The sequence below is a fragment of the Furipterus horrens genome, unplaced genomic scaffold (genome assembly GCF_987537825.1).
Source record: "Furipterus horrens unplaced genomic scaffold, mFurHor1.1.pri manual_scaffold_4, whole genome shotgun sequence".
In the NCBI taxonomy this organism is placed as follows: Eukaryota; Metazoa; Chordata; class Mammalia; order Chiroptera; family Furipteridae; genus Furipterus; species Furipterus horrens.
This window is the reverse complement of record NW_028327174.1, coordinates 169,284,273-169,296,926: the sequence shown is the minus strand read 5'-3', so window position 1 is coordinate 169,296,926 and position 12,654 is coordinate 169,284,273. Positions and strand designations below refer to the sequence as shown.

The 12,654-nt window shown below is 38.8% G+C and overlaps 1 protein-coding gene across 4 annotated transcripts in view; it reads right to left on the bottom strand.

The window, feature by feature from the left end:
• The window catches only part of NTRK2 (neurotrophic receptor tyrosine kinase 2), a 334,989-nt gene that overhangs the window by 135,386 nt on the left and 186,949 nt on the right, over positions 1–12,654 (bottom strand). For 3 of the 4 annotated variants that reach the window (XM_090274234.1, XM_090274230.1, XM_090274232.1), the window contains one exon: positions 12,177–12,365. In XM_090274234.1, coding sequence (XP_090130360.1) covers positions 12,177–12,365 — 189 coding nt within the window. Of the gene's footprint in view, positions 1–7,714; positions 8,416–12,176; positions 12,366–12,654 lie in introns of those variants that run through there. The other variant, XM_090274233.1, reaches the window with a different exon arrangement.

Genomic DNA, 12,654 nt, shown 5'->3' with positions numbered 1-12,654 from the left:
TCTGTTCTATACCATGTTCACACACAACAGGCATCTGAACTGACTGCCAGTGGAATGGTTGGTGAGCAGGCATTACTGGCTCTGCATCCACTTGGCCTCCCGGAAACAGGGGGACTCAGGCAGGTGTGGTGAGCATCTCAACCTTTGTTCACATCATCACCTAAAAAACCCAGTAAGTGTGTGCACCTCAGATTTCTCTTAAAATACTTAGCACTCTTTGAATTCTGTCTTTAGAAAGATGGATATTGAGTTCAACCTAGGAAATTTGATGTGACAATCTCAGAATAGTAAAAGCATTCAGGAAGAGCCAGAAATCTATGACATTGAATGCTGTACCTAGGATTTCCTGAAATAAAACAAAAAAGGCAAACTTTTCAGAATTGGCTGGGGTAGGGGGGAGAAGTGAAATTTTATAGGATTTTAATTAGAAAAATATAAACGTCTAATCACTATGTATACCTGAAACTAATATATGTCAACTGTAATTGAAAAATAAACTTAAAAACACAAAGTTAAAATAAATAAATAAAAATGAGGGCTGCTTATTCATCATTACTTCACATTTCTGTTAATACCTCCATTGAGAAAACCTCATGAGTGCCCCAGTGGGCTCTGTGTCAACCCTGGTCATGGGTCGGTCGACCGACCACTGGTTCCTTTCTCGTCCAATAATAAGTTCGCTAGCCGCCATCTGGCATTCTCCAGCTTTATGTTTGAAGGTTAGTACACTCAGCATACCTTGACAAACCCACATGAAAGATGCAATATTAACACTGCTATTCCTCTTGCAGAGTTAGAAAATTGCTAGATATTATTTTTTGAAAAGGTCATCAGTAGCACGAGGCTACAAAGAGCCTCAGACTTCAAGAGGCTGATCTGGGCCTGCACAGAAACTCTCCCACGTGTTGGGGTTTAATTTGGGTTTGTTACTTTTCCTCTTAACCTCTCTGAGCCTCAGTTTTCCCAGCTGCAAAACAGAGTAATAACAACTATCTTCCAGTAGTAATAAGAATTTCCTAAAATATGAAAATAGAACTCATGGGGCCTAGTACATACAAGGCATTAGATATTGGTAAGGCATTAGATATTGGTTGTTTAAAAATAAGAAAGAATGCATACATTACAAAAAGTGCTCATGATAGGCTGAGTCAAAATGGAGTATTTAAAAATCTTAAGTATTATATCTTTAATTTAGAAAATGTGATATTAAAACTGCAAATTTGGGGAAATAAAGCAAAATCTAATAAATTTTTATAAAAGAATTTCACTTACATTTTGTTTATCCATTTTTTTCCCCTAGATCATCTCTCAAATTTACTGAGAAGGTCCTCCGACCTTCCTAGCCTTTTTACCTTTTTAAAAAAATCTTTCTCTCTCTCTCTCTCTCTCTCTCTCTCTCTCTCTCTCTCTCTCTCTCAGCCATATTTATTTCCTCTCTCTAAAGAATTACATTTTAAAATGCACTGGGAAGATGAGAGTGCATGTCTCTGCAGATATTTCAACAGAAAGCACAGGATGGCTAGTGCTGGAGTTGCTGAGGTTGGCTAAGCAAAATGGGAATCCGGCAAATGTATCTCCAGGGGCAGATGGGGTGGGGGTGACAATTAGGCCAGGAATTCAGGAAGGGAGAGAAGACTGAAAGCTAATCAGTCTAGCAGTTAATGTATACAAAACAGAACTTCACAGTGACTAGAGGTTTACACAAAATCCAGGCCAGAAGGAGCCTGTGGCCAGGGCCTGGCTAGGGTCAGGGGAGTGAGGTTCATGCCTTCTACACAAAATTTAAGGGAGCACCCAAAATTCAATAATTAAGATGAATGATATTTTAATGTAATATTTTCTAAAGTGAAAATTAACACAAACATCTACAGTGAAAAATATTAAAGTTTTATATAAATATAGGCTCTGACCCTATCAGGGGCTAGGATACCACTTACATTTTCCCATCTCTCTCAGATCTTGTCTTTATGTAAAATCGTGCTATTTTCTTCATAGGTTACTTTTGCTTTAATTTTTGTATTTAAAATACTGCATTAAAATGTTATTTACCTTTATTTCTGATATTCTTTGTGCCCCCTTAAGTTCTGCACCCTAAGGGAGTGCCTTGCCCACCTTACCCTAGTCCTGGAACTTCCTGGGTGCAAAAGGGGCTGTATAAAAGCTGAGAGAGGCTGCTTGGGCGCTAAATGGGAACCAATGGGGACAGCTTCTAGAGGGCTATTTGTAGTGCTTTTAGAAATCTCAACACTGAGTTATATTCTCAAGTGTATGTAAGAATAATTAAGTAGGTGATGAAAGTAGGCAGCAGAGACCACAGATCTGACACTATTGTCTTTATTGGTATACACATTTGTCTCTGAAGGATAAACTACATCACAAATTCCAATACAACAGATCTTATTTTCATGAACACGTCTGTATAATAAAGAATTCCAAGCTCCAATGATCACATTGATATGTGTGGACAAGTCCTGGAGTTTCCGAACACAGTAAAAGAATGCAAGTTATGTTTTAGATCCTTCCTCTCGCATCAAATACGAGAGAGGGAAATAAAGTTCAGCAATGTGTTGCAGTCCACAGAGACACCCCCCCTAGCCCACCCCCTTAGATCATGGTGCAGCATCAGAGGGCAAAACCACTGAGACCAGAGCTGCCAGGCAGCAGACAGGCCCAGCAGGAGGAGGCTGGTTGCTTGTTGCCTGCAGTGAGAAAGCAGGGAGACCTCTGAAAGAGGATCACTGTACCACCCAGGCTGTGTACCCAGCAGCAGAAGGGTCTCTTTGAGGAACATCATCCATACCCACCCACAGAAGTCCCCCCTTTCAAAAGTGGGCAGAGGGTGTGGGGACCTCATGAATTCACCCACAACCCAATAACACATCTCATAGCTCAGCCCATACACAGAAGCTTGGCACTCGATAATGTGGATCTCTTTTAAGAGAACAAAAGAGAGCCCTGGGACATTCATACCAGTGACTGTACCCATGTATCAGCTAGTAGATGCCAGTCTAGCTAATACCCACTTTAATTAAAACTTGGGATGCAATGTGCAGGAAATAGCAGAGAGTACACAGCACACCAGAGGAGAAGCAGGATTTAAGAAGTGAGTGATAAGCTTATCTCCTTTGCTACTTGGCCATCGGCTTTCTCCCCAAAACTCAGGACTTAAGGAACCAAAGGCAGAGCTCCCTACTGCCAATATCTTACTAAGAAAATGAGTGCTCTCCTCTTCAAAAACCAGTGTTGATAATGGCCTAGGTAGGGCTCAAGAAAAACTAAAACCTTATATGTAACTAGAGGAATTTAACCATCAATTCAAAACAAAGGCTTTTAAGAGGGAAAAAACACCCTAAAAGTAACAGCACTTGGGAAAGAAGAAAATGGCCCTCACTAATAAGGGTCAAGCAGAGATATGGATTCATAAATTGCTTCTGTGGGTATCAGGAAACAGCACTAATGGAACTAGGAACTAGGAAGAAATGTGATCATTAGCATCATGGTTTCTGAATCTTCACATGCAGAGAAAAGGAGGGAGGATGGCAGAATGAGTTGGACAAAGGAATTGATATTAATGGGTTAGGATAGAGACAATGTGAGATCCAGTTAGTCCAGCTGGTCAGGGTACTCTATTAATAGAAGGGAAGAATGTGAGTTCTGTCCCTGGGTCATCAGTTCACTTCTCTCTGTTCTTTAGCAACAGACTAAAGGCCAATTCATTTGCAAAAGTAAACTCTTCAGGAGCAAGGGTGGGAATGAGTACTAGGCATGAGAGTATAAATTAATCTGAAGCTTCATCACTCTTGTAGGAAAATAAGTCAGGTGGCTGGTCAGCAGTGCCATCTTTGCTTATTTTACAAGCAGACGTAACATGTAGTCTCCTGTAGTAAAGACATTCTCTAACATGGAGACTAGTTCTTTTAATATAATTAGAGTGTAGGGTTTTATCCTGCCCCCTCTATATCAACCACTTTGTTGGAATGTTAGGAATATGGCACTCAGTCTAAATGCCATTGTTATCCAATAATGAGATTGGGTTTCACTTTAATGGACCCAGAAGGTAAATGGTATGGTTAAATAAATGTGCTAAATAATAGCAACAGGATAAAAAGAATATTGATGTCTACATATGTTCATAGCTTATACAATAATGATAAGAATAATATAAAAACTAGGCTTTAGATTACTGTTTTCTTTATAGAATTCTTTCCCCACCCTTTGTTTTAAAATCATACAAATCTAATCTCTTATAAATCATAGGAATCTATCTATTCTGAGCTCATTTTTAGAATCTGTCAAATGTAATATTATTGTGCAAAGTATCAGCATGGGCTTACTCCTGGAGAGTATTACTGAGAGGTCCCCTTGCCAGAAACCCCATTTAGGCCTAGATGCCTGAGACATCAGAAAAAACTAGAGATTATTGGGCAGCTAACTCCATCAAGTTTAGTTAAGGTTCAATATCTAAGGGGAGGCTCCAAGTAACCAGAGGCTCTTGCACAGCCCAGGGATTACAGTGGAAGAAAGACATTTCTGAATAGTGGGAAACATATCAGATGCAACCAGCCTGGCCCTTTAAGATCCAGCCCACTCAGCTCCATTAAAGGAGTTGGCTAGCCAGGGCGAAGAACTGGGAGACAGAAAGTGACCATCTGCTTCAACTGAGCAGTAATCTACTTTTGGAATCATCAAGAGTGTTGACCCTAAACCAGAACTCTCGGCCTGCCTTGGCAGAATAGGGAGCCTCTTACTTTCTGGGTCTTCTCAGTCCACAACACATGCCTCATTCCCTCTATGATGTTCATCATGTGAGAAGAGAGCTCTTATGGATTTAGGATCACTCTAGACCAGACCTGACATGGCCAGGCCAGGCCCCTACCTCTATCTTAAACCATGGACCAGGAAGTGAGTATAAAGTCTAAAACTGGCAATAATACACCCACTATGAATTTTCCAGCACAATCCACCCAAGATGAACCATTGCTATAGAAATATGAACAAAGCCCAGTGCAAATAAAGGCTGGGTTACAAATGGGTAGACTTTATATCACAGGAGATTAAAAGGACATTCACAAGACTAGAAAGCTGTATACCCAAGTGATGTTATCAGCCATTATGTCTGTTAGAACTACAGAAGAGTTTTAATTTCATTTCTTATGTTTTCCAAATTCCCTACTATAACCTATATTATTTATTTTTATTTTAAAGTATCTCATTTGGGAAAATTAAGACTTAATTCTATCTTGCTGGCAGAAACCACCAGATTGCTACCAACTCAGGTGACCAAGCCATTGTGGTTTGCCTGGGATTGTCCTGGTTTTAAAATGGAAAGTTTCACATCCTAGGAAACTTCTCAGTCCTGGTGGTCACTGTACTATTGATATTCCCTTTTCTTACAGGCCACAAATACTGCTTTTTCACTCAGAACCATGAAGCATTTTCTCAGCAGAAGGGATAAGACTAGACAGAGGGCAGCATTGTAGGCTCCCCTCAGAAGGCAGCTCTTGCTCTCAGTGAGGCGCTGAGCCTGAGGAGCCAGATTGCCTTTGTGTGTGCCTTTCAAGTGGAACTAAGAAGTAGTTCTTCCTCCAGGTTTTTCCTGTCCATGGTATGGAGCAAATTCATCTCACCTGCCTTTCAAGAGAAGTAACAACTGCCAAGAAAAAGAACATTAAAACAGAAAGACAAACAAACAAACAAAAGACTACAATATCAGTGAAGAGAGGGGCAGAAAGACTGTTTTCCTTGCTAAAGAGAGCTGGTGTGATGAGTAGTCTGAGGTGAAGTACAACTGTGGTAGGTTACCCTCTAAGGCTGGCAAAATTAGTAAAGACAGAGAAAACATGCACTTTACAAGGAGAAAACCTGCATCTGTTATAATATCCACCATCGAGGACTGAGTGTCACATCTAAGAAAAACTCCCATTGTGCCATCGCGACTTAACCACAGGGAACACTCAGTTGTTCTAGGCATCTGGGTAGCAGGAGCTTCTTTCCAACACAAGAGGCTCCTCTGCATTCGTGTTTGCTGAGCTGGCCCTGGTCCACAATCTGCTGGCACATGCAAGAGTGACCAACTGGAAACCAAAGTGGGAGTATGACTTGATTGGATTTATCCTGCTGGTACCTACTCTCCAGTTGAGCTGGGCCTTGGGAAACACCCAGAACAAAGGCATTAGGATCCTGCATCTGCTGGGCATGCTTCCAGCACAGCACTGATGATTTGGTGAAATTGGACTGAAATGCTTGATGTGAGGGGGGATGCATAATTCCATCTTGGCTGGCCAACAGTTTAGAGTTAAAACAGTTTTCAAAATATCACTGTGAGGGTCTCCTTGACCTAAATCCATAATTGTTTTTCCTTTTTGGCTCTTACCTGTGACATAGAAGTGTGTTCTCTAGGGATCGAGGGATCCTATAATTGGGTGCTATTATTTTTTTTGAAAACAAATAATAACAGCCAGTGGTCAAATGCTAATAAAGTAATATCTCTTCTTTTACTTGCTGTAAATTTGATTGAAACTGGTTTGTTAACAAACCTTCACCTCAGCAGAGTTTATAACGTGGCTTACATTGTAAATGTAATTGTATAGCATGTATTCATTTTCTTTCTTCTAGGGAACTCAAGTTGCTTTTTAAAGTGTTATTTGATAGCTTCTTACCACCTCCTCTGGAGTCAAAAAGAGAATATAATATCAAGCTGTTATAGCTAGCGATGGGGGACTCTGGCACCAAGAGGGAGAGAGAATTGAACTGGGACCTACAGAATTTGAGCAATGTGCCATGAAGACCCCCAAGGGATGAATTTTCAAGCCAGTGTGCCGTAAACGAAGCAATTTCTAAGGATCCTAAAATAACTGCATTCTTTATGTCCAAATGCTCATGCTGGGTAGAATGGACTTAGCTTATTTTCAAAGCGCAGGCCATAGCCTTCAAAGGGATATACACAGTTCCCAAGGCAGCTATTATTTGGCCAATTAAATGCTTAGAAGAAAAAATATTTTTGAAAGATAAAATTAAGAGGCAAAGGACAGATACAAGTGCTAAAGCAATTATTTCTGTGTGTGTTTAAATCCTACCCCTGCCCATCAAAATGGACCAGAGGCACAAATTGCACTCAAGTTTGGAGATAACCTCAGGTAACTCTCTGTGTCCTCATTCTTTCATCTAATGAGCTCCTAGAGTCCTCGATATAATTCAGAATTTTTGCCCATATGTACTCAAAGTAACATTGCAAATGTGTTAAACCCTCTGCAGTTCTGTGAAAAATATCGCCTCCTTTCCCTCCCCTTGTTGGTAACACAATGACGGTGTAGGTATGACAGTTAAAGGAAGCAGGAGGGTGCCCTGTGTGATCTTTTCTACTACTGTTAAAACACTCCCTCCCTTTATTACATTTTATTTCCTTATTCTTAGCTGGTCTATGAATCTGTGCTTATCTACATAATTAGATAATAAGCATGTAACCAATAGAAAAACACACACATGTGCACACACACCACACACACACATACACCACATGAACTATAATAACTGGAAAAGTATGGCACATTCTGCAGGAAATCAGGAAAGATCCATTTCACTGGAAATGGAGTCAAATGGGAAAAAAGTCAGAATTCTTTATATGCATCTGTCACAGGGAGTACCCTAAATATACACAGAGGGCATGCTCAGTGAGAACACACACAGTACATATTTAGAGACAATTCTCATTTAATTTAGGCCCTAGGCCTAGGACCCTAGCTAATTTACAAGGCTTTTCTAGGAAAGAAACAGTTTTAGAAATGACAACAAGTCTATGGCATTTGCTTTTCCTGCAGGGGAAGCTATAACACATTCCCATCCTTCAAGAGAACCCAAGATTGATGACTTGGGGGTTTTGCTGGTTAGTGTTTTTTATTTCTTCCTTTCTTTATTTTTCTGAGCTCCCTCTGTACCCTGCCTGGCAAAATGTTCTCTGCCATCAAGGAGAGAATAGCAGCACAGCTGCCCTTGAGCGGAGTTTGTAAATCCTACTGGGAAACTACCCCGTTCTGTCAGATGGTGTGGTTTTCAGACACGTCTATACAGACTAGTTGAATTAAAGACCAATTCCAGACTTGATGTTGCTGAGCTCCTCAGCTCCATCTTGCCATCCTGATTGATCGAGGAGATGGGTCTATAGTTAAAGTGCCATAACACTTTGAGGGTTTAGTCATTAGAGCACACTGCTTTCTCTTTGGAAGGTAACTTCTTGCTTGACTAGGTTATGGAAGCTAAGGAGTGACGTCAAGATGTTGTCTGGCCAGAATTTGCAGATAACCATAGAACTCTTCTCCTCCATCAGGCATGGATTTAGCCTCCTTTAGTTCCTGCAGTGACACAGGAGCCTCCAAATACCAAATTATTATCAGGCGGTCTTGGGGGAACCTCTGGGCCCTGCAATAAAGTAGACAGACTTGCTATTGGAAAGCGCTCGGGAGCAATTCAGCCCTGTTCAGATCCTCTAAAATCCTGCAAACCATCTCCAGTCTTGGTAAATCAAAACCTGACATAGCTCCTGATAGTAAAAAATTAATTCTGGGGATATAATTTATTAACATCCTTCACTTGAATGATCTTACATATCATTTAAAGACGTCTGTTTTTGCTTGTGGTTTTTTTAATTTTTTTTTTTGTTTGTTTGTTTGTTTTGAAAGCCAAATTACATATGTATGGAGGCTGAGTAATTTTTTAAAAGCCACTTCTGAGCATTGTCTGAAAAATAAAGTAATCTGACTCAATCTGGTGTCATTTATTGTTCCCACCCAGTGTTTTCAATCTTGGAAAACTCACATAAAATAGTTTAATAAATGCCTGTTCTCGCTGGAAAAATTGGAATATCTGGTAATACCAGGCCCTTTTTCAGCATGGTCTTCACAATGCTATATCATCTCTCTGATCTGGCCTGTTTCTCATATTGACCTGCATAATCTTGTACGTAATTGAGATTTAGGATCCTTGCTCTAAGCTACCCTATTATAGTGCATTATAATTATAGGATGATATCTTTAACTATTGGCCTCCCTGACAAGACTCCCTGAAGGCAAGGAACGTGCATGCCATCATTATCACCAAGTCTGTAGTTCCCATTATGGGTAGTCAATAAAAATTTAATGAATTGAACTTCATTATATTAGATTCTTACAATTCAGTAAATTAAGACTGAGACCATTCTTTTTTGTAAGATCAAACATCTATTTGAAAGCCAGCATCTTTGGGTAGCAGGTAGATTTAGAAAAGAGAAGTAAATATGATGTCTTGTGGGCTAAGCTTCTAATAGGTCCAGATGTTGGTGGTGTACTGTCCATGTAACATTTTGCTTTAAGCATGTGGGAAAAGTTCTAAACTTTTTCTGAAATTATCTTAAATTTGTTTTGCAGATTTAACCTATCCAACTTCTTAAAGACCCCTCTCTAAAGGTTCTTTAGAGGTTAGTTGTAAAAATATTCAATGAGAATCACTTAATTGAAAGCTAATCTCCAAAAATTTTATAGGCCTATAGCAACAGATCCTTCTGTATATAAGATCTATGCATTTTTAAATATTTTAATTTCTGAGTGACTATAATCAGGATGTTCAAAGATTGGATTTTTTTGTTAAAAGATTATTTCTGCTAAATTGTTATCCAAATCTCTAAACAGGCTAATATGTTGTTGAAAGGATATCTAACAAATAAATTATTAGGTAGGCAAGTTTAATAGGAATAGAGCCTAAAAAAAAGGATATGGATCATCTTTACATATTACAAGTCTGTTAGTAATTAATATTTCAGTAATATATATCCACATCTGGTCAACATATGGCCAACATCAAAAGTACATCATATCTCATGCTATGAAGGAATAATTCAACAGATACAATTTCTGCTCTCTAGGAGCTTACAGTCTAACACAAATAAAACTACAGAAACACATGCACAAGAGTGGTCATATTCTTAACCAAAAGCAACACATATATTGAAGATAAAGGGAAAATCATGGGATAAAGAATAACATTTGAGAAAGGCTGAAGGTAAGAAGAGAAGTAAATTGCTTCTTCATCCCCAATTCTTTGAAAAAGCAGTCATGGAAGATATATGATTGTAAATGTTCTTCAAATCATGAAAGAGTATATGACTTGAAGCCTAAAAGAAACTGAGTGATTGAAAATACTAAGCTAAGTAGGAATGGCTGGGTAAAGTGTGCAGCAAGACCATCCAAGGAAGGAGCCTCAAATGAAGAATCAGTGGTCTGGATCCCTCAGGTAGAGGACAGAAGTTGAGGGAGGCTGCTGGTCTCCTCAACTTTCTTGCAATTCCATCTAAGTGCAGGTGGTGTAGAGTGGCTAAGCCACAAAACCAAGACTCCTCCAAAATAATAAAAATGCCTAATTCAAAACTGTTACAAAAATCTTCATGTACTCTAGGTTAAGGAAATGAGCTTTAGAAACTTTCACGTGGGATTGCTAATGGAAGAAGGCACTTCTAGATAGAACTACAGATTTAACATCCATCTAGTTCACTTTTTTCTATAGGAGCTCATTCATTAGTTTGTTTACTTGCTTTCTTGCTCATTTATTTGTTTTCTCTTATTGGACTTGTTGAGCTGATGCTACCTCCTCGATTATTCAGCTTTACTTTTCTTCCATCAACAAAGGAGAGCAAACTTGAGAACAGGTTGATTTTAGTTAACCTCAATTATAATACAGCCTCAGGCTAACTGAAGTACATTATACAGCCTGATACTGGTGGTGACAGGAGTGCTAAATAACTCTGTTCCTAGGGAGAAAAATCAAAATGATGACAGATTCTACCATCATAATATCCTGCTTTGCCTTATTCAAAACAGGGTAATTCAAGGACCTTTGGAGGATGCTTATCTCTACAAAAAAAAAAAAAAAAAAAAAGAAACATTCTTAAGCAATCCCTCCACATATCTTGTTCACACCATAATGACAAGGTTAGAATTAAAAATACCTTGACTTCAATTAATACACTTTATTTCAAGAAGCTCAATACTCTTCACATCTGCTATTCTATTTATCCTGTCATATTACATATTCAACTGAAATCTCTGGTGGGGTCCAGTCTCACATACTACAAACTTACAATTCTATTCTTCCTAACAATTAAACTAAAATCCACTATTAAACATACCTTGGGGTAAATTTGAATAAATAGGAGGAAATAATATGTGCTTCCTCACATGTGAACTAATATGATATTCATTACTAAAAATTCTTATCCCATGAAGCATCTCAGTGAAAAGTAAGTCCCCAAATATTACCTTGCCATAGTCCTACCTTACCTTTGAGGCAGTTCAGGACAACAGCATTTAAGGTGGAGTGAAAATATGCAAATACACAGAAGGTATCCATTATTTAGTGCCAGAGAACCCCTGGAATATGGGCTATCTAATGTTCTTCCTTCATAGCTCCTTCTTCATATGTAAGGGAAGTCCTGGAGTTTCAATGGCATAAGGCCTGTTTGTACATTGTAGTTTTATATTTTTGTTTTCCTTAAGACTGTGCTCCATTTTTATATTTGAGCAATGGCTCAAAAAAATAGAGTAAGAGTCTCTAAAAATTTTTCAAGCTTTCAATAGAGGCTAATAATTTGTTTTTGAAAAATATATCAGCATACTTAACATGTTCTTTGCTATCATGCTATCACAAGTGTCAAGCTGAGAACTAGGACTAAACAAAGAATACAGAACAACCTGAATTAATACCACCTGTGCACAACATAGCACTTCCTGACTACCTACAGTGTACATTTTAATGATTTTCAATAAACCAAATTTAAATCCCACCAAATGCCTGTTTTCTGTAACTGATATATGTGCATTCTAATGATATTTCTGGTTTCTGGATTCTTTCTCTATCTTTTTCAAGATAAGCAGGCCTTGATTTCAACTTCATGTTGACAAATGATTTTTGGAAAATGGATCCCAGGAGAAGCCAGTAACTGACCACAGTTCCAAGCCCAGCAGGAGACACACCCTGATAATTCTATAAGCAACAAACTAAAGAATCTACTCCATGGTCCCAAAGTCCCAAGAATGCTCAGATATTTCACTGCCTTCCTCCCCTGAATCAACCTTGTCAAGAACTCTCATAAACATACCTGTAGATACAGCTATGCTACAAATGGGCCAATAAGTATAAAGAGTTGTACTTACATGTGTCTGGCTTGAGCTGACTGTTGGTGATGCCAAAGTACTGGGGATTTTCAATGACAGGGATCTTTGTCATTCCAATAATGACGGCATCGGGGCCACCTTCTGAAGATGATGGTGTATTACTCCCATTGGAGATGTGGTGAAGTGGGCTGGCAGAGTCATCATCATTGCTGATAACTGAAGCTGGGCCTGGAGTTGGAAAGAATACACATTTCCCTGTAATTTTTTAATGCCTTTGTAATTCACCTACATAAAATTCACCTATTTCAAATGTATAATTCAGTGGGTTTTAGTATATTCAGAGTCTTACAACCATCACTATAACCTAATTTTAGGACATTTTCATCATTTCAAAGAGCTGTCATTCCCTATTATCCCTACTCCCAGCCCTAAGCATCCATAAATTTACTTCCTATCTCTATGAATTTATCTATTCTGAAAATTACATCTGAATGAAATCATAATATGTGATCTCTTG